Here is an 18,832-nt window from a genome sequence, read left to right as displayed (position 1 = left end):
AGCAAATAAACAAATAAATAAACCTAATTACCCCCCACCAAAAAAAATTTTTTTAAAACTTTAAACAAGTAAATTAAATAGATAAAATTAAATATGTATTTGTGTGATTATTTAACTCATGTTAATTTATGTTCATATGCCTTTCCTACACTGGAAGCTATATGAAGACTGACTGTCTACTGTGGTCATTAATGTCTACGCCCAGTGGCCTGCCTTGGAGAGTCATTGAGTGAGGTACGTTCTTACGCACAATTTGATAACTTACTACAGTGACTGCTTATGTTTCAGATAAACATGTTCTTAGAAGAGGTACTATTGGTTCTGGGCAAGGGAAGGAAGTGTTACCTAAAGCTACGTCCCTGATTCACACCAAGACATTACCATGGTATGTTGCTTCTGTCCATCGCATCTGAGAAAATGTGATTAACTGTTTTATTTTATTTATTTTTTTTTCTGGAATAAGATTTCCAAAGCATCTACTCTAAGCCTATACGAGATATATGTTTATAATCTCTATTTCAGACCTGTTCAATTTGAGTGTTGTTGATATTCTGGGCTGGTTAGTTTTTGTTGTGGGGAGCTATACTCTGCATTGCAGAATGTTTAGCAACATTTCTGACCTCTACCCACTAAATGCCAATAGCAGCTCCCCTACCTCCAACTTGAAACCAACAAAAATATCTTGAGACATTGCCAGATGTCCCCTGGAGGACAAAAATCATACGCAGTTGAATATCACTGTTGTAGAGGAAAAACCTGACAGATTCAAAAGAATATATACACATAATGGAAAAGTGCTTTTGAAATACGAACACAAAATTTTTCCGTTATGCTTCACAGCAAAAAAGGAATGGTTGGCTTGTTAGTCTTCATCGCGTGGCCCACTAAGAGCACTATAAATTTAAATTGTTGCCATTCTTAATGGTTTTACTTTATAGTTTCAAAAAATCTTAACCTGTAATCACTCCCTAGAGGTTTGTAAGTAAAAGTTGCATCTTTATAAATCAAATAAATCAAGAAATAGTAGGCCAGTATAGGTCACTCTTCCAATATCTAAAATTTCACTCAGGTTCCCTATGCTTTTAATTAAGACTTTTGAATTTGGTTTGGTTTCTCAGCACATAAGCTCACTTAAATACAGCTATGCAAATTGATGTACGTGAAAAGCTTGAAAAATAGAATTAGGCAAAGTTCTAAAATAAATCTAGTTCTAGTAAATTGCAAATTTTTAATTAAGAGCTACTAATCACAACATGGTTCTTGTATTCCTTCAGATACAAGGTGCTTATTACCCTAAGGTAGACTAGGATTGATTTTGAAAATAAGTGAATTTACCTTTCCTTCTGATGACACAATAAAGTAGTCCTGCTGGGTGATACGACTGTTCCACACACAAAAGCAGGTGAAAGAAAGGTGAGCAATTATACAAACACAGACTGTGCCGGCAATAGATTGGACAACGTATTTACAAACGTATTCTCCTTTGTTGAGTTAAATACCAGACAGTTCTCCATTGATTTGATTTTGTGCATGAAATCTGGCCTCAATTTCCATATTAACAAAATGGCTATATTAGGAATAACTTTCTACTTTGAAGCAACAATAAAGATATGATACATAAACATATACATCATATATGTTTAATATATCATAAATGATCTGTGTCCAACAAATACTAGTTTAAATTTTAAGATGAATTGATAACACCCCTAACATTTTGAAATAAGTTTCCTACATATTTGTTTGTTTCTTCAACATATGCCAAACATGGAAAAAATAATTTCTGTGGTTGAATAAAACTGATTTCACAGTTATCTGACAAAGGCATACCTTTCTACCAATCTTCATAACCTTGAATAATTTAATATACACTTAGGTTTTCATTATACAGAAATGGTTATCTCTTTAACAAATTTGCATGGATCCTATGAATCTCAGAAAAAAAACAATCCTAGAGAAAACATTCACAATATGTATTAGGAGTAACCCAAATACACTTCTTTTCATTTTCTTTTCTTTTGAACTAATGTTCTCTATGCCTACATGTTAAAAATTACATTTACTTAAATTATCCTTCAAAAAATAGGTGGAAACAGCTCCCTGTTTAAAAAATCCTAAGGTGCAAATCCATTACCTTCGCTGTTGTATTCCTCTCTCCTTTTTTACTTAATTGCGATTATTGGGTCCTGCATTTGCACACCCCTAAACAAATCACTTTCTTGAGCAGCTTTTGGGGAAAACACGTAGAGAGGATTGCAGATATTTTTTTTTTCTAACAAGAGGGATCTTAAATGTTAAGGTTTGGTACATAAGACAAGATTGCAGGGCTTAAAATGGTTTTCCCAAATATACACTAGTAAGAAAGTGATCACTTTTTGATGGCTTAACTGGACTGCTGTGTTCTTGATTCACATGATCTGTGCCATTTGAGTGTGTTTCTTGGTGTGTGTGAATGGGTCTTTCCACAAGTAATTTTGCAATTCTTTTTGACTATGACTTAACACTGTCTACAGATTTATGAACTATAAGGCTGACTTGGATGGGCATAAATTAATTTACAATGTGACATTCTTCCTCTTTCAAAGGCCCTGAAGAGGTACCCCCTCCCCATCCTGCATATTATTTTTCAGTGGAAATGCCAATTTCTAGCTTTTCTCAGACAGCTGTAATAGAGAAATTCCACTTCCATGTAATTTTGTATGTACTGCATTCACATTAATGTTTGATGGAGAGGAAACTAGATAATGGTTGTGGAGAATAAAACTTCTGCAATGATAAGCATGTGAAACAGACGGAAGCTATTATTAACTCAATTTGTATCTCACCTGGTTATTTTACAGACGTGGCAGGAATCTTTCATTTTATCAAATTATTTTTCAGCTCAAAGTGTAGAGAAATGGGTTTGGAAATGAAATAGACCGTGAAGTTTTAATGAGTATTTCCTTTCTCCCAGAAAACAACAACAACAACAACAACAACAACAACAACAACAACAACAACAAAAGGTGAGAAATTCTACAGAATTTAAAGTTGTTCCTCAAGATCCACAAAGATCAAAGGCTGAAACCAAAACACAGACTGTTTCAGGTTTTGTTTGCTTGTTTTTAAATCTGAAAACCATTGTAGTACTGCTGAATATGGGAGTCTAAAGGAATTTGGATAAATCTGACTTTCAGGACACAGACTGAAAAGCAAAATCTAAAGTTGCTCTTTTTCACCCTTATGTAATCAATGGTCCTGTTCCACGTAACAGGCTTTTCTAAGAAAAGATGATTGGAATTACAGAGGAGTATTTGAAAGGTGCAGAGAGGAAAGGAAAGATGTAAGCTTTATTTTTGACCAGGATATGCCAAGCAGATTCTAATTAACAACAAAAACAACAAATAGCACAGATAAGGAGATACAAAACACAAAATCTAAGAAAACAAGATAGCACAAAAATAGCAAAAATGTTTTTCTAAACAGTAGGTGTATATATAGTCATGAAGCACTGACCTCATGAGACAATGAGTTTTATTCTACTTTTGCTGTAAGTAAAAAAGGGCTTAAGATCAAATGCTCTGAAACCCAAATAATCATGGTGGACAGATTATGCTGAATATGTTATTGGTTTATAGATGACCTTATAGGAGGTCAGTGTGTGGACAGTTCCCAATCTATCCATATTAGAGTTTACCTGAAAGACACATTGTTTAAATTTGATGTCTCAAAGAGATTTATTTTTTCCTCTTTATTCCTATTTTTTTTCTTTTAATGGCTCTGGTCAATATTTGATGACATTTGTAGACTTGTCCTCCAGTGCAGACAAATGCGTATCAGCCATTATGCTATTTAACGTGATACTCTCAGAAGGGTTTTCTGAACAAAATTTTGGCACTGCTTTCAGGTGCTTCATCCACCAGAAGTGAAGTGATCTTCTATCCAAGGAGGTATCTTGTTTAGGTTTCTTAATTCCACAGAATGGCCTCAACCTTCCTTCTGATGTTTATGGTCCAGCTTTCACTAGAAATGCATACTTCATCTCCAACCTCTACCCCTTTAACCTTTTGTTGCTCAACTTCCAATAAAGCTCAGATCCAAGGATCAACAACGATGACAAATTTGAACTGGTAGGCAGTCCATCCATTCCCCTAGACATCATAAATTTTAGTGTTGGATCAAACCAAGCTGCTTTGAGATTTCCATACCAGGATGTTTTGCAGAATTGTTTTCAGTTACTATTTGGTGTCTTGCCATGGAGTTATATTGAGCACTTCATAAGAAACAAATGAATGGAACACATTACTTATTTCATCATAAGGATGGTATCTGTGATCACATTATTTCTCTTTATCGAGATCATGGGATACATTTCTTCCATAGTTGTTAATGTAAAACCCTATAATTTATCCAAGCACCTACACTCTCTGAACTTTGTGCTTTGTTCTGTTTCCCTTCTCACTTCTGCTGCTAGAAAGCTCAGATAAACGTTCTGGTCTACTTTTGGAATCTGCTTAGGGACATCACCCCTGTATTAATTTCACCTTTACCTCCATCTTCATTATTGTATTTGTATCAAGTTATAATATACGTAGTTCTGTAAGCCTTTGAAATGATTTTATAAGACAAGCTATAAATATAAGAATGAATAAGTGAGTAACCAAATGATAGATAGTATGGAAAAACATAAATTAAAATGTATCCTCTGAAGGGAAAAGAAAAGGTCAAATGTTACTCTCGGAAGCCAGAAGTCAATTTGAAAGATTACTTCATGTGAAACAAAAGGCAGTCTAGACTCCAGGAATCATACAGCAAATTTATTTTGGTATTCTCTCCAAAAATTGTTTACTGATTCTTTTTTTTTTATAAGCATCACATTAATTATTCATTCCACCTCACTATCCTACATCTAATATAGAGGTGGGAAGATGAATCTCAGAGTTCCACACTGTGGCCTGCCTTCCTGATTTTTGATGACATTCTCAAAAACTAAGTGATAGATATTACCCTTACCACTCTTCCCTTGGATACCCATGTGTTCAACCTAACCAAAGGCTAACACTCACTTGAATTAAATTAAGATAATAAAAAATAATGTTAGTACCTAATGATCATTCTAAATTGCTTTACCAAAGGCCACTTATTTGTAATTGCTCTTTCAGTTTTTTTTTTTTTTTTCTGAGAGTCTTATCGGATATAAAGACATTTCTGTAACTCAAGGAACTGTAAGATAAGTTGACAAAAATGCCTTGGTAACACAAAGTTGAAAAAAAGTCTCAAGATATGTACCATTTAAAAACTTTCTGTTAAGATTTCCATTGATATTTTTCCCAGAAATTTCTTTGGATTTTAATCTTTCAATAATTATCACCACCTGAACTTCATTTCTCACCTCTGTTTCCCAGGTCTGCCCTCTCCTTTGAGACACATTTCAAAATGTAACTTCTCTATGGAGCATCCAAATTTAAAGAACCCACACCGGGGAGTTCTGTGATCCTTGTATTCTGGAACTTCTATGTATTTTACTGGTTAATTACAATATCCCCTTCATTCAAATACAGATTTTTAACAAATGTCAAATGAGTCACATGAGAAAAACAAAGTTGCCAGGAAACAACATTGAGATGCAAGTTAAGAACTGTAGCTTGGCTGTCTAGTATCTACTTGGTTTCCCTTCTGGTGTCTCAGTTTTTTCATCTATCAAATAAGAAAGTTGGATGTTAAGATCTCCCAAGGCCCTACATTGCTCTTAAGCACTATTATTTTTAATTTATTCATATATTTATTTATATGATTTTTTATTTGCATACATGTCACATGAAAAATACTTTTTGTATGTTTATATTTATATGCTTTCAGTATCTTGTCCAAAGGGATTTCTGGGTCAGATTTCTCTCTCTTTACCATTTGGCTATATAGAAATCCTAGAAGGGTACATGGCATATGTTAAACTGACAATAAATAATTATTTATAATATTTTGGGGTATTTTGTATTAAACAATTACTTTCCCTTAAGATATTTATTTTGTAGTTTAATACTGATTACTTTCTCACAAATGATCCACAGATGTAGCAAAAATATTTTCAGCCCTTTCATGTTGACTGGGCCCGAGGTGATGGCATGTGAACCTTGTTCAACCTGACCGATAAGAATATTCTCACTGGCCACAGAACAGACATCTCAAAAGTCCTTGTAGCCTGAAAACATTCTGTCCTGGTTTCTGTGATCCCAGTGTCCTCCTCTCCACCCTTCCTTCTCCTTCCACCACCGCCAGTCACAGACAGCGTGTCTATCTCTATCATCTGTTCCTGGTTATTTGAAATGCAATAAAGGCTTCATATGTGATTTTTTTTTCCCCCAGGTAGAATAAATAAAGCACAAAAAAATCCAAAATTTAAATTTTAATATATGTAGGTATTTATATATGAATATATATTATATAAGTAATATATACAGTTATATGTTTAAAGATACATGCAATAATGTGTATATGTGTATGTAATTCAAATAATATGTACTAGTTATATAACTATGATATAATAGAGACCATATGATAATTATATATAGGGTGGGAAATCTTAAAAAATAAAATAAGACTTTCTGTTGCAAAATCCAAAACTAAAATATAGAAAGTTTATATTTTCTGTTACTTCTGTTGTTGTTGTCTTAATTTTTAAAACCTTGCTAAAAACTAAACATCAGAGTTCACAAAAATGTATGCTACTGTAGGAATCCAGCTCTGTTTCCCTGCCTTGGAGTTTGGAAACCTGGAGTTGAGATAGGAGGTCAGTAGACCCCCTGGGATTTGGGGCGGGCCTGTGCCCACGTACAGTTTGTGGTCTGAGAGTGGACAGCACACACTGTACACTTTGCTGCTCAAAGTTCATGAAGGTAATGAAGGTGGAGGCATCGTATGCTAGTAAGTTGATGCTGGCTGCTGCTGTGTGATGAGGTGCTGAGTTAAGAGCCCACATGAGAAACAACACAGACAATGTGCTGGGTCTCAAAGGGTGAGTGAATCAAGGTGGGTTCTCCAGTCAGGGATGTGGGCAGCAGATGTCATAGAGTTGGTCAACCTCAGTGATTGTCCTGAAGGAAGGCAGAGGTCTTTGATCTCTGTAGGGAGAAGGAAGAAGACAGATCCCTACACATTTACATTTTAAATGGAAGGCGAGGACCTTCATGTGGTCCTGGCAGAAATAGGGGTTTGTGTGACTCATTAAGTTTAATTTCAGGGAAATGAATAAAGTTCCATTTCCACACACAGGATGCTATTTCTATAAATGCTCAGTATAATGGTGTTGCACATCTTCGCACAGTTTCTCAGTTCAAACCAATCACGATTAAGCAGATCCAACTCTCTAGAGGGTCTGCAGACCAGGAAGGCATTAGCTGTGGCATCCAGGCACCTGTTCACCACCAGCTCCCTCAGAAAGACAAGGGAATGGATTTATTTACTAAAAGGTCATACGACATGGCCAAACTAAGAATCACCAGAGCTGGTAGTATGCTCATTTCGTGCACTTTTCAGTCTGCCAAACTGCATACAAATGACTGCTAGAGTAACCTAGAAAGTACAGAATGGTAACTTTAACCAATCATTTTTAAATTGGGGAAAGAACAGTGCTAGGAATAAAAATGAAAGGAAAAAATCACCTGCAATTCCACCATCTCAACAAAACAAATGGGCTTCCTCTTTCCACACTCATGTTTTTAGTTCTTATCTATGAGCAAGGATGAATTGTCTACATTCCAAATCCAAGGTACGCAAAATCACGCACCACTCCTAGGCATTTTCCATTTTACTATGTACATTTCATCATAAGGCTATATTTAATAGATCCTTCTCTCTTGAGGCTACAGTATTCTTTTCTTAACCATTCCTTCCTGTTAAACATTTAGATGATTCACAATCATTTATGAGGGTTCTTGCCAATTCAGCAAGCATGTATAGAAACAGCCCTAGAGTTCAAATATATCCTGAGAACAAAAGAAACACTGCCCAGAATTCAAAAGGCAAATAAATATTACCTTTTGACTTGAAAGATAGCTCTATCTAACTAATCCATTTTTAGGAGATGAAACACAATAACATCTTACACAATATAAACATAGACAAGTCACCAGAATACAACTTTTGTTTGCGGATTGCCAAAATATTCAATCCAACATTGCAGAAGCTTAAATTAAAAAAGAAAAGAAAAGAAAACCCTTAAAAGTTGTAACTGAGTCCTCACAATGAAAAAAAAAAAAAAACACTTGACTTACATCATGCTTTTCCCAATTTGAATTATAACGTACTCTATTGGCTCTGGGAATTAAGTATTGATTTTTTTAAAGGCATATTTAGACAATTTTGCTAAGAAAAGGAATCGTGCAAATAATTTGCTATGAGTATTCATTCAAAGACATCAGCACTTAATGTCTCTGGCAGAGGATGTTACAAGGCTTGAATCACTATTCAAAGTTGAATTATGTTTAATTAAGCACAAAAGGCATGTAATAGTTGAGAACCTAGATGCTAATGGATAGAAACAGCTCATGTCTGCTTTTGTACAACCTCACTGCAGGATTCTAAAGAAGACATACAACTATCACATTTATTAACAGCAATTTTTATATAAGGTTTACTTCTTTAATGATTTTTTCCAACATTATATGCTGTTGTCTTTATTTTAATGATACTCTAGAAAACTATGTAGCATATTATATGGAATTGACTGTAGTTTTTTCTGTTTTCCTTGACACAATTAGTTATAAACTTGTATGTACTACAGCGTAGGTAGGAACAGTAACAGCAGAAGAGATCTTGATATGGGTTGAGGGGTTTTGTTTTTTTAAAGATAGACATTATTTGTTCATTTTTTAGAACAGTTTTAGATTTACACCCAAGTTGAGAAGGTAGTACAGGGAGTTCTTGTATACTCCACATCCAGTTTTCCCTGTTATTAATATCTTTAAATGAGTATACACATTTGTTAAAATTAATAAAACTATTGATGCACAATTATTAAGTAGTGTCCATATTTATTCGCATGTCCTTAGTTTTTACCTAATGTCCTTTTTTCCTTCCAGGATCCCACTCAGAACATCACATTCTGCTTATTTGTCATGTCTCCATAGGTCACTCTTGGCCGTGATGGTTTCTCAGACTTCGTTTTTCACGACATTGAGAGTGTTGGCAAGTATTGGCCACGTATTTTGAAGAATGCCTCCCTATTGCTATTGGTCTGATGTTTTTCTCACGATTAGAGTGGGAATCTGGATTTGGGGTGGGGGGTTGGAACCAGAAAGGCAAAGTGCCATTTGCATCCCATCATGTCAAAGGCAACTACTGTCAACATGATCTGCCCCTGGGGATGCTGGTCTTGATCACTTGGCTTTTCTGTTTGGGAGATATGTGTCTCTTTCCCCATTTACTTAGTTAATCATTTATTTATATCAGCATGAACACATCAGTGTTTATTTTCTATTTTGGCTTATAATTCAGGTACTACTTTTAAATATTTTATTGCTCAAATTATTCCAGCTTTGGCCATTGGGAGCCCAGTACTTGGTGCCTGTGTGCCTTTAACATATTCCCGTCAGGGGCATGTTTTTTGACCATTTATTTTTCTGGCACTACAAAATGTCCCAGGATCATGGAAATTTCTTTTTCAGTCCCCATACTGTCCATTTCTCCAAGAATGCCTGGATGTCAGTTGTGTTCGTTGCTCTTGGGGTGTCATTGTTTCCATAGGCCCTCTTAGCTGACAGAGCTAGGAAACATTCGTATGTGTATACTAACCCACTTATGGGTTATGTTTTAATCAATCAACTACAATACACATTTTACCTTAGTGTAGTCAATAACCTTGGACTTGATCTGTGTAATAAATAACGGGATTTTAATACATTCCTTTTTGCATTTTTAAAGAAAAACAGTAAGTTGTAATGAACTTCCAGCCTTTAAACTGGTAACTGATGACAAGGGTAACAATTTATCACTTGATTTCTATTAAATAAAAGCAAACATACAATTCTAGTATAAAAATATGCGTTGGCAAGCTCCTTGTTGGTAAGTTCCTTTTGAGACACTATTCAGTTGAAATTTTAGTATTGATAGACTTTTTTTGTTTGTATGTGGTAGGGGGGTAATTAGGTTTATTTATTTAATTGGAAGTACTGGGGATTGAACTCAGGACCTCATACATGCTATACCTTCCATGATAGATTCTTACATGTAGTTTTATTTTCTGTTGTGCTTTCCCCAGTCAGGACAACAGTAAACTAGTAACTCATCAAAAGATACAGGATGGGCTAGTCTTTCAAATGAATTTAGTCAATTAATGCTCTGAATAATATATCAAAAGAATTTAAAGAGTTAAAAGAAAGTGTTTTTACTGTTGTATGGTAATTCTGTGAGATTGATTTGTGGTCAATAGGAGTTTATTCTTAATTTAGTCAATGTCAGTGTTTATTAAGTCCACTTTGTAATTAATCTTACCTTGTATTTAATAAATACATTAACACAGCATTATACAAAATTATAAGTTTAAAAAAAAACTAAATTTTGAATAAGAACAAAAAGAGTAAAATATTGTCCAAGTGATGTCGGAAAGTTATTCTAAATATTTTTAATTTTTCAGTAATTTATAAGTGGCATAAATAAAAAATAAAATATTTTTACCTCTTTACTTTTTTCCCCTCCAAAACCATTTTTCCAACTGACTTAAAATTACTAATATCAGCATTCTGATGTGTAAGAGTTTATGTTTTTTCAATTTAACATGACAAATTGATCTCAGTAGAAAATCAGGATGAGAAATTTATGAAGTTCATTTAGCTAGTATACATTCCTTTTAATTTAAATGTTTCCATTTCTCTATGAAAATTTAACATTGAAAAAATTAGATACACATTTTTTAAAAAAGTACTTTGAACTTTAAATATAGATAGACCTTTAACTTGCTACCAGTTCTGTTGCTGGAAAATATATTCTAAATCTGATATAATTTTTTCTCCATTCAAAACAATGTTAGAAAGTAAGTTTAGTGAAAACAAAAATAGGAAAATGGTATATGTCACATTTTAAGCTAACAAAAATGGTGTTCCTTCAGAATAGATAATGTGGTTTTAAAGATGTTTTCTCTATCATAAAGAACGACAGGTATCTAAACATTTAAAATCTACTCTTAAGGCCCTATGAAAAAGTTCCCAAGCAGAGAGTGGCAGAATTTGGATTACACTTAAGAAGCAGTACAATGCACGGCCATGTGAGTTTTGACATATATATTGACATTTCAATGGTTTTATTGTCCAGGGTTTCCTCAGATATGTTCTGGGCAGCATGAGTTCAGTGGGACATTAGTAGTTGTGATTCAAGTGAGAGTCCTCTGACAATTAAAATGTGAGAGATACTGGATTAAACAACAATGAAACAGGCTTCTTTGCAAAGAATTACAAAGAGCTTTCAATATACAAAACTCCCTCATGAATCTCTAAGGGGGAGCATTTCTCCACACTCACTTGACCAGACAAATTGTTCTAGGTACAAAACTCCTACCCTGTTTATTATTAGAAAGCAAGAACAGGAGGTGCCTTCATTAACCCTGACCTATGCCATGCATTCTACATATGACGTCACATTTCTTCTTTGCAATAAACCCATGAGTTTGTCTTTACTATTTCTCCTATAACTAACAACATACACACACACACACACATACATAATTATTAATCTTCCCCTGGTCAGTCAATTAGAAAAAGGCAGTTAGAGATGAGAATCCCCTTCTGCCTGGAGTTTTCCATCATTCTATCTTTAAAAAATTTTTTTAAAAAAATTTTTAAGTGTCAGTTTCTTTTTATTTATTTATTACTAGGGTGGGGGGGTGAGCTTATTTATTTACTTATTTAAGGTACTGGAGATAAACCCAGGACCTTGTACATGCTAAGCATGTGCTCTACTACCGAGCTATACCCTCCCCCCATCATTCTTTCTCTGAAATGAAATAATTTCTAGAAAATTTTAAGACATAGATAATATTTTATATATTATATGGATAATTGTCTGTAAAACAACAAAAGAGGGTTGAGAGGCTATGGGAACTCACCACCACTACTATCTCCATCAATCTTCCTTCAAACCATTCCAATTAAGTGTGCAAGCTAATTAAAAACAGTGTGTTGGCTAGGTGGTAGGTAACAAGGGTGATACTCCAACTAGATTATCTTCCTTAGCCCCTTCTTAAAGAGGAGTTCTGGAGAGTCCAATGATAATGCCAACTTTTCTCTTTGCTAATCATCTAAAATATACTCAAATATAAATCACATTAATTTACGTCATTACCCCAGAATAATGAAGAGTAACAGTTCATTTCTCTTATATCTGTTTTCAACTTAAACAGTTATGTAACTACATACACAAGTGCACACACAATACGGCATAATTTAATGCAAGGAGCTTGAAACTTGAGATCAGAATAGATAGCTCCGCGCTCCAGCACTTCCACTAACTAGCACTTGAACTTAGGCAAAGCCACCAAGTCATGGTCTTCTCAATGAAAACTGGAGATTAGAAACCATATAAGAAAATTAGCTACAGGTGAGGTCTATATAGTATAAATATTACGCCTATAAAATCAGTATTAAAGGAAAAGGTGAATTATGCAGATAAATATAAGGCAGAAGATCTGCTCATTTGCAGAAATATGTTCACATTAGCCAGAGATTCCCTTTTCATCATCCATCAGAGAGCTTCTCCCCCAGGTTTTTCTCCTAGGGTCCAGTGGAGTTCTCAAGTTACTGTTGGGGCCAGCATGCTCTCTCAGGGTGAAATCTATCTCAGACCAAACAGATCTTCCTGAACCGAGGCAGAGGTTTCTGCTCCAGGTTTGGCAGCCTGAATCCATTCTGCCTGTCCTCTGTGCATTTGAGGGCTTGAACCTATTCTGCACTGGCTATGTCATTGCTATAATAAAAATTGGCAGCAGAAGATGAATGGAAAACTCTCTAAGAATAATATTTGGAATTAAAACATAGAAAGTGTGCACTGAAAACCTGCTGAAAAATGTCAGTGGTAACACAGACTGTAAACTACCAGAATACAAGCATCAAGGAGGCAGCTACATTTGCCCATTTCGCTCACTGTTGCATGTCATGAATCTAGAAGTGTCTGGCTCATGGCAGGGAATGAGGCACTTAATACATACTTGTCTGTTGAGTGAATAATGAATATTGAAATGATGAAATAATTCAGTGATTAAAGAATAAAATTGTGAGTTTTGTACACTGAAAAAAATGAACACTTATGTAATAAACATTACTTGGAACTTTGGGGGTCCTTAGGGTTAAATATTTAAAAAATGATGCTACAGCCTACTTGATGATGGATCTCTCTTAAGGAACTAAAATATTTGGACAATTATATTGCCATTTAAATTTCCATGCTATTCATAAAATTTTTTTACAGTATTTTTCTTTATATGCTATATTCAATTACATAATAGTAATATATTATATTTATTTAGTGGTTCATTGCAAATAATAAAAATGAGATTATTTGATCCTCCCTTGTGAAATAGGAAAGGCAGATGTCATTACTGCTAATTCACAGATGGAGAGATTTGGGCTCAGAAATATTTAATGCCTTATGAAAATATACCACATTAACTTTTCAGTCCCTATTCAGGAAGAAAACATCAATAATAATAATTTGAAAAATAAAAACAAAACAACAAAACAATTATAATGTAACTTAAATCCCTTTAAGCAGTCTATGGATTCTTACCAAAGACATTATGAGGTTGCAACTATTTCACCTGGATTTTTCAGATGCAAAACAAAAGCCTGGTGAGACTGAATACATTGAGACACATATCTAGGAAATCTCAGAGGTGGAACCCAAACCTGTGCTTTCTAACAAATCATATGGCAGAAAGCCTGGCTACCTATCACTTAACACTTAATCCTATGCTTTAACCACTACATCTGTGATTGCGTATGTAGATGATGATGCATAACATATGTAAATTTATCTTTCTGTTACTATTATTATTAGAAATGAGATACATCTGTCCCAGAAATTGCACATGGAATTGTTTTTTTTCATTTTCCACTAATGGTGGTATGTTACTGTCTACTCAGGTCACCTAGATCCAGTTCTCACTATTGGTTATAGGTTGGCTGGTCATGTGAGAGAGATGTCTGTGACTGAAGTGTGTGTGTATGTGTGTGTGTGATTAATTGGTTGTTGACATACACTGGGGTATAAGCCAGAAAGACAGGAATGATCCCAGCATCCCCTAGAGAATTCCCAGCAGCCGCCATATCTGTCTTCCATGCAGGCTGCTGGGAAATCTCTGGAATGTAGTAATAATGCTCAGGACACCACCATTCTGGAGGACCCCCTTCATGACTACAAGCTGTGATGTAAGGTTGTAAACTTTTCAACAGACACCCATAACGTGTGAGAACCATGCATAACTACACACTCAATAACCTTTCTAATACTTAATGTGCATGAATTTTACCTTAAATTTTATACTTTTCATTTCTTTTTCCCCCCAATAGCTGAAATTGAAACAGACACCCTTGCAATAAAAGTAGATCAGTAATTAATTCATTCAAGCATTCAAGTGCCTTCTCTATGTAAGTACAGTGCAAAGTGCTGGACATTTATGATGTACTTTACTTTGAGGTATTTTAAGTTACTGTAATACTTATAGTATTAATGCAAGTTAATAATCAAGAGCCCCATTTTGTTGGTTGGTTGGTTGGTTGGATGGTTAGTGGTTTGTTGGAAAGAGAAAGGAGGGTGAAATGAAAAATAATGCATTTCAATTCTTCTCTTTTCTTCCTACAACACATACACACACACACACACACACAAGCAGACACTTGCTCAGTCCCCCAACCCTTTGATATTTTGTATTCAATGCTGAACTTGACTGACATAAGAAACTCAGTGTAGAGAGGCAGGTTTCCTCTGAGCTAAAGCTGGTTTCCATGGTGCTGAAACGTCCATTTAAAAGTAAGCATGGTCCTTAGGTACATGCAGGGTGGTGTTCATGCCAAGCACAGGTCACTCAGAGCCAGGAGGAGTAAGACATTTGTACTGCATAGAAACAGCACCAGGCCATGCAATTTTACTTTATGCATTCTGGCTCCCATTTAGAAAGAGGAAATCTCATTATCCTGTGGCATATATTTTAAGGTCAGTGAATCAATGTTGGGTTGTTTTCACTTTGAAAACTACTTTTAAGTGGATGAATGTGATCGCTTGGAGCTTGGATAAATACTCAGATCTGTGCATAGATGTCTTAAAACATCCTTTTCCACCCCCTTCTGGAATTCCTTTACGTTTGAGTGATGTAGGGGAAAGAAAATGTTATCTTAAGTTTGTTGTAGAGGAAGCAGGGCTGTTGACTGGCATTGTTCCAGTTTGTCCAGATATGTCTCTTAAAATATATAGAAATAACCAAAATGCCAATAAAGTTAATTAGCATTAAAATTGTAACATACACATTGTTTACTTTGTGTTTTTCAAAGGAATTTTGTTACCAGAGTGTGTAAAGCTGACTGCATCCCCCCCCAAAAAAGTGAGGGGATATTATTAAGTCATGGTGTTATTTTTTGTAAAAGGAAGACTCTGGTACTTTTTAAACGAACAGTCTAAATTATCCAATAAAGTGCACATTATCATTATCCTTAGTCTAGAAAAAGACTTCTGCAGTAAAAGTTAGTATTCTAGATCATTTCTTTCATTGAAAATCACATCCCATATACCTAAGGGAAATGCATTTCAAAGTAGTCAACCTCTATTTTTTTTCTTTTAAATGAGCATGTTCAGTGACAAGACCTAGGTTCTGAATCTTTGAAAAGAAGTTTGCTAATTGCAAGTCAGGACTAGTAAAGTTATTGAGAATTTTTAGCCACTCAGGGGTGACATTCAAGAGTGCCCCACACTGTTCTTTGCACATTTTGTCAGTTTCTAGAAAGGGTATGAGTTAGACGCCCTCAGAGCTCAGGAATTCACTCTAGCTTCCTACAGGGAGAAACTGGAGAAGCTGGGAGCCCAGTCTGGTGTCATGATTTCACCTGTGGCTCTTCTCTTTCACTGGGTCTTTAAGAAGCACAATTGGGGAAAAGGGATAAACTGAGATTAAGGGAATAGAAATTGGGTTTAGTTTGCAAGGGAGAACAATAAGGAAGGCAAAGAGGTATTTTTCAACCCAGAAAGCAGCCCAGGAATCGCTCAGTGCTCCACAGACCAAACTTTGGTGATGAGTGCCGGACGTTTAGGTACCTGAATCCAAACACTAACAAAGTTCCCTCCTTCCCCCATTTATTTTGCTTGCCTTTTGCTCCCTTTAGACATCCCCAGGATTCCTATGTTCAGTCTTCTAGTATCTTTTTATACCCCTCCCCACCACCCGGGACGGAAATTCAGTCTTCCAGGGAGTTACCTTGACTGGGGACTGGATCAAGCTCAGTGGCAGGCAGGTGGGGCAGATTGGGGGACAAGGGAGAAACTTAGGTGCCTGCTTACGGCGCTGCCTTGACCGTCCTCCCTACTCCTTGAACCTTCAGCCAGAAGTCATATCCGGACTCTGCCCCTCTCTAGAGGAATCCTCCAGACTTTGGTGACTCCTCGGGGAAGAACCCAACTTAAGGATGAAAACTTGGAGGATCGGAGCTAGCAGGCTCTGGGGAGTCCCCGCGTCCCTAGTGGTCCCCACATTCTCCTCCTGAGATCTGGGCATGCCCGCAAGTACCCAAAGCACCGATTGCCAGGGACCCCAGCTGCAGACCTAGACTGCACGACGCCCACCGAGGCGCCGGGGAGAGCGCATCTCCGCGCCCAAATCGACTGGCCGCAGCCACGCGCGACCCCACGCCAGAGCAAGGTGCCAGTCCGAGCGAGCCTGGGCCCCTTGCTCTCTTGCCCGCGTTCCTGGTGCCCAGATTAAAACAGAAAACAAAAACAAAAACAAACCGCCAACCGTACCCCGCGGGGAAGCCCCGGACTCGCCAGGAGGGAAGCAGTGACGCGGCTGCTGCTCCTTTCCCGGAGCCCCCGGAGCGCGCTGACCTCCACTACCCCCAGCCCCTGCCCCCGCGCCAGCGCCCGCTGCCTCACCCGGGACCCGCTGCGCCCGCCCTGGCCGCGGGGAGCGACCACATCTCCCGAGCAGGCAGCCTGGAGCGCTCCCCGCGGTTCACTCACCGATCCTGAGCACTTGCGGGGCGGTCTCGGGGAGGATGTAGCAGAGGAAATAGAGGAGTGCCCAGCTGGTGTCCCTGGTCCAGAGCCTGGGCTGGGCGAGGAGTGTGCGGCGCTCCATTTTCCCAGCTTCTTAATTCATGCCGAGACCCAGCCGCTGCCGCACGCCCCGGAGATACAGCCCGCTCGGGCCGGGTCCCCGCCTCATCCTCTCTGGGATGCTCCGCGTTTGCACCCTGCGCGCTCCCCCCGGAAAGAGATCGAGGGAACCGGCGTGGGAACGCGGAGCTGGCAGGCGACGCTGGCCTCACTCGGGGCTCCTCGCTTCTGCCGCTAGCCCATCACTGCTCCTCTTCCTCCTCCTCCATGGGCCGCAAACCGCGGAGAAGCAGCGCGCAACCGCTCCCGGAGCCGAAAGACCAGCTGAGGAAAGTTGCTGCCCCAATTTGCGGGAACGTCTCCCTCATTCGTCCTCTGGTCGGATGAGAAAGTGGTGGTGGAGAGGGTAGGTAGAGGGTGCCACGAGAGAAGGAGGCGTAAAGGAGAAAGAAGGCGAAGGAGAAGGGAGAGGGTACCGGGCGAGTTGGTGCAGGGGCTCTGAGCAAGCAGGATGAGCTCCAGCAGGTTAACTGGGATGGAACCACGCTCTTGCTTCTCTCAGTTCTTGCTTTCCTCCTCCCCTCGACGGCCCCACCCTTTATTTACTGCCCGCCCCGGCACGCTGATCCAGACACTCACACAGCCTCACGCGCACGCACACTCTCTCCCTCAACTTTGCGCTGTGATGCTGGAAAGTCTATTGAGTAGGGCAGCCTGAGGACAGAAGATTTAACCTGCTGGTCAGAGCAGAGGCGGACTCAGCTGCGGGCTGCGAATGACAGAGGGGCCTCTTTGGTAATGTCCCTGTGCGCCTGTTAGGGGGTCATAGAGCTGGCCAACTAAGACTCTTCCCATCACTTGATGGAGAATCGCCATCTCGGACGCCAATATTTCAGAGAATAAAAGAACTCCTGTTTTAACTCTGGCAAAGATGAAGAAAAGGGGAAGGAGGAGGAGGAGGAGGAGGAAGACAAGGAGAGAAATGAGAAACCTTCAGTACTCTAAGATTAAAGTGGCTTCTTTTTCCTATTCAGACCCGAGATAATCTCTTGTAAATCGCTTCCATTTACACGCGCAGAACTGGGAAAGAGGCAGCTTCCAGCGCCGCTCCTTTTCTTGGTTTCTTTTGACTGTCACGTTTGAACGCTGGAAGATAGGCTATTTTAGCACTGTAGGTTTGGAGCCTTTCTCTGTAGAAGGACAAGGACACTTCCCTGGGGAAATCATCAGCTTTTGATCATTTTGGCTTAATTTCCTTTGAGCTTTGTGGGGGAACGTTCTATATAAATGTTTGCTAGCTCTGCATTAACATTCATAGAGATTTTTTTCCCCTCTAGGTATGGATTTTGGAGAACTGACCTAAACTGAGTTAATCCATATGAAAAATATGCCCATAGGCATATAGACCTAGAATAGGAAAGGGTTGCAAAGGAAATAGAATAAAACTTCAGATGTATTCATTCATTCAACAGATACTACAGAGCGACTTATATGTGGTGCCAGACATTATATACATATATATATATATATATATATATATATATTTTTT

The 18,832-nt window shown here is 37.8% G+C and overlaps 1 protein-coding gene across 6 annotated transcripts in view; it reads right to left on the bottom strand.

Annotated features, from left to right (window-relative positions):
* Positions 1-18,549, bottom strand: part of GRIK1 (glutamate ionotropic receptor kainate type subunit 1) — a 354,894-nt gene extending 336,345 nt beyond the window's left edge. For 5 of the 6 annotated variants that reach the window (XM_074360752.1, XM_074360753.1, XM_074360763.1 and 2 more), the window contains exon 1: positions 17,188-18,549. In XM_074360752.1, coding sequence (XP_074216853.1) covers positions 17,188-17,305 — 118 coding nt within the window. In that variant the 5' untranslated portion in view covers positions 17,306-18,549. The remainder of the gene's footprint in view (positions 1-17,187) is intronic. The other variant, XM_074360772.1, reaches the window with a different exon arrangement.
* Positions 18,550-18,832: the final 283 nt, after the last annotated feature.

The sequence above is a fragment of the Camelus bactrianus genome, chromosome 1 (assembly GCF_048773025.1).
Source record: "Camelus bactrianus isolate YW-2024 breed Bactrian camel chromosome 1, ASM4877302v1, whole genome shotgun sequence".
In the NCBI taxonomy this organism is placed as follows: domain Eukaryota; kingdom Metazoa; phylum Chordata; class Mammalia; order Artiodactyla; family Camelidae; genus Camelus; species Camelus bactrianus.
Note: the sequence above shows the minus strand (reverse complement) of the source record. Positions and strands in the feature narration are given on the sequence as shown.